Source organism: Sceloporus undulatus, chromosome 2 (genome assembly GCF_019175285.1).
Source record: "Sceloporus undulatus isolate JIND9_A2432 ecotype Alabama chromosome 2, SceUnd_v1.1, whole genome shotgun sequence".
NCBI lineage: Eukaryota > Metazoa > Chordata > Lepidosauria > Squamata > Phrynosomatidae > Sceloporus > Sceloporus undulatus.
Window position 1 is genome coordinate 186,682,373 of NC_056523.1, and position 1,918 is coordinate 186,684,290.

Below are 1,918 nucleotides of genomic sequence, written 5' to 3' on the forward strand. Positions count from 1 at the left end.
TAGTAGTTTCATTACCCATCAGGGATCCGTTCTGGATATCCCAGCAGATTACAAAAACAGTGGGACCTCAAGTCCTGTTCTTTGCTATGGCAGCACAATGTGCACACACCTCCATTTAAAATAACAGGGTTCACTGTCTGCAAAAGTTCAAATCCACAGATGGCAAGCCTAAGGATAAGAAGAGCCCACTGTATTGTTTCCTGCTGCTTCTCTGCTGTCACAGTGTTCTCATCACATATTCTGTTAAGTATGCTTGCCTGGATAAGGAAATAGTGCTTTCAGCAGAGGCCAGGAGTAACAGTTGCTCTCCACTCATTTTGGACTTCAACTTGCCTAATTCCTTACCATTGGCTACACTGGCTGAGACTGAGAGGAGTTATAGGCCAAAATATATAGAGGCCTACTTACACACATACACGGTCAACACAGATTTAGATGGTTATCATAATTAAAGGGAATTTCTCATCAAAGTTGGTGATCTCTACTACTTCTTTCATCTGAATCTCAAACGTTACACAGATAGTTGTGATGATTTAGTAGGGCAAGTGGGAGGATAGCCATATATGCCATCTTGAGCTCATTGGAGGAGAGATGAGATCCAAAGGTAAGTAATGAATAAATAATCCTAAAAGCTACTTCATGGATAGACCTATCTTCCTGCTCATCAGATGCTTCATGGCTTCCTTCACATCCTTGTTTCTCAGGCTGTAGATCAGTGGGTTCAGCATAGGGATCACTAGAGTGTAAATTAAGGAGACTACCTTGTCTTGGTCTAGCGACTCAGCCTTGGTCCTTGGCTGGGCATACATGAAGATAGCCGTGCCATAGAAGAGACTAAGTGTGGTGAGGTGGGATGTGCAGGTAGAAAGAGCTTTCCACCACCCTTGGCCAGTGTGGCCCCTAAGGACATTCCACAAAACCTGCGTATAGGAGATTAAGATGACTGCTGTGGTCACCACAGCTATGACACTGGTGGAAGCAAAGAGGATCGCTTCAGAAAGCCAGGTGTCTGAGCAGGAGAGCTTCAAGACTGCAGGGATGTCACAGAAGAAGTGGTTGATCTTGTTGGGCCCACAGTAGGACAGGCGGAAGGCACCAGTTGTTTGGATGACGGAGCCCACTAGACCACAGCAGTAAGCCCCCAACACAAGGCAGGTGCAGCGGCCTTGGGTCATGAGTAAAGCATAAGTCAATGGGTGGCAAATAGCCATAAAGCGGTCATATGCCATGGCTGCCAGGAGGAAACACTCAGCAGTCACCAGTGTGGTGAAGCAGAACATCTGAGTGGCACAGGCTGGCAGGGAAATGAAAGCCCTGCCCCAGTGCAAGTGAACCTCCAAGGCTTTGGGTGCAATGACTGAGGAGTAACAAAGATCCAAGAGAGAGAGGTTACTGAGGAAGAAATACATGGGAGTGTGCAGGTGCTGTTCAGCTTTGATGAGAGTAACCATCCAACCATTGCCCAAGACAGTGAGCACATACAGAAGAAGGAAGAGAACAGGGAAGAAAGGGATCAGTTCAGGCTTTTCTGTAAAACCCAGGAGGATAAAGGCTCTCACTGTAGTCATATTCTCACCTTCCACAGAATAAGGGCTCAGACGAAGGGATCTGTGAACAAATGCATGGATATGTTGCATTACAATATGCATGCACAAATTTAGAGAGGAAGACCAAATTTAACATATGGATAGAATTAAATGCTCTTGTGAAAGGGCCAGTGAGAAGAGAGCAGCCACATTTGCTGGCATATTAAAAACATCTAAGTCCTACATGTATGTGCAAGACTGTCCATTAAGAGAGAGCCCCCGATTAACAAATTTTCTCAATGGGAAGTGGTTGAGGGAATCACATTCTCATGGTGAATAAGGCCCACCACCCAGGAGTTCAGGAGCCAAATCTCACACACATCTCATTGTTT

The 1,918-nt window shown here is 45.7% G+C and overlaps 1 protein-coding gene across 1 annotated transcript; it reads right to left on the reverse strand.

Moving 5' to 3' along the window:
* Nucleotides 1-632: 632 nt before the first annotated feature.
* Nucleotides 633-1,658, reverse strand: LOC121920491 (olfactory receptor 1019-like; the record flags this gene model as incomplete). The annotated part of the gene is made up of 1 exon (XM_042447632.1): nucleotides 633-1,658. A coding segment is annotated over one exon (1,026 nt), but the record flags the coding sequence as incomplete, so codon positions are not given.
* Between the last annotated feature and the right edge of the window lie 260 nt (nucleotides 1,659-1,918).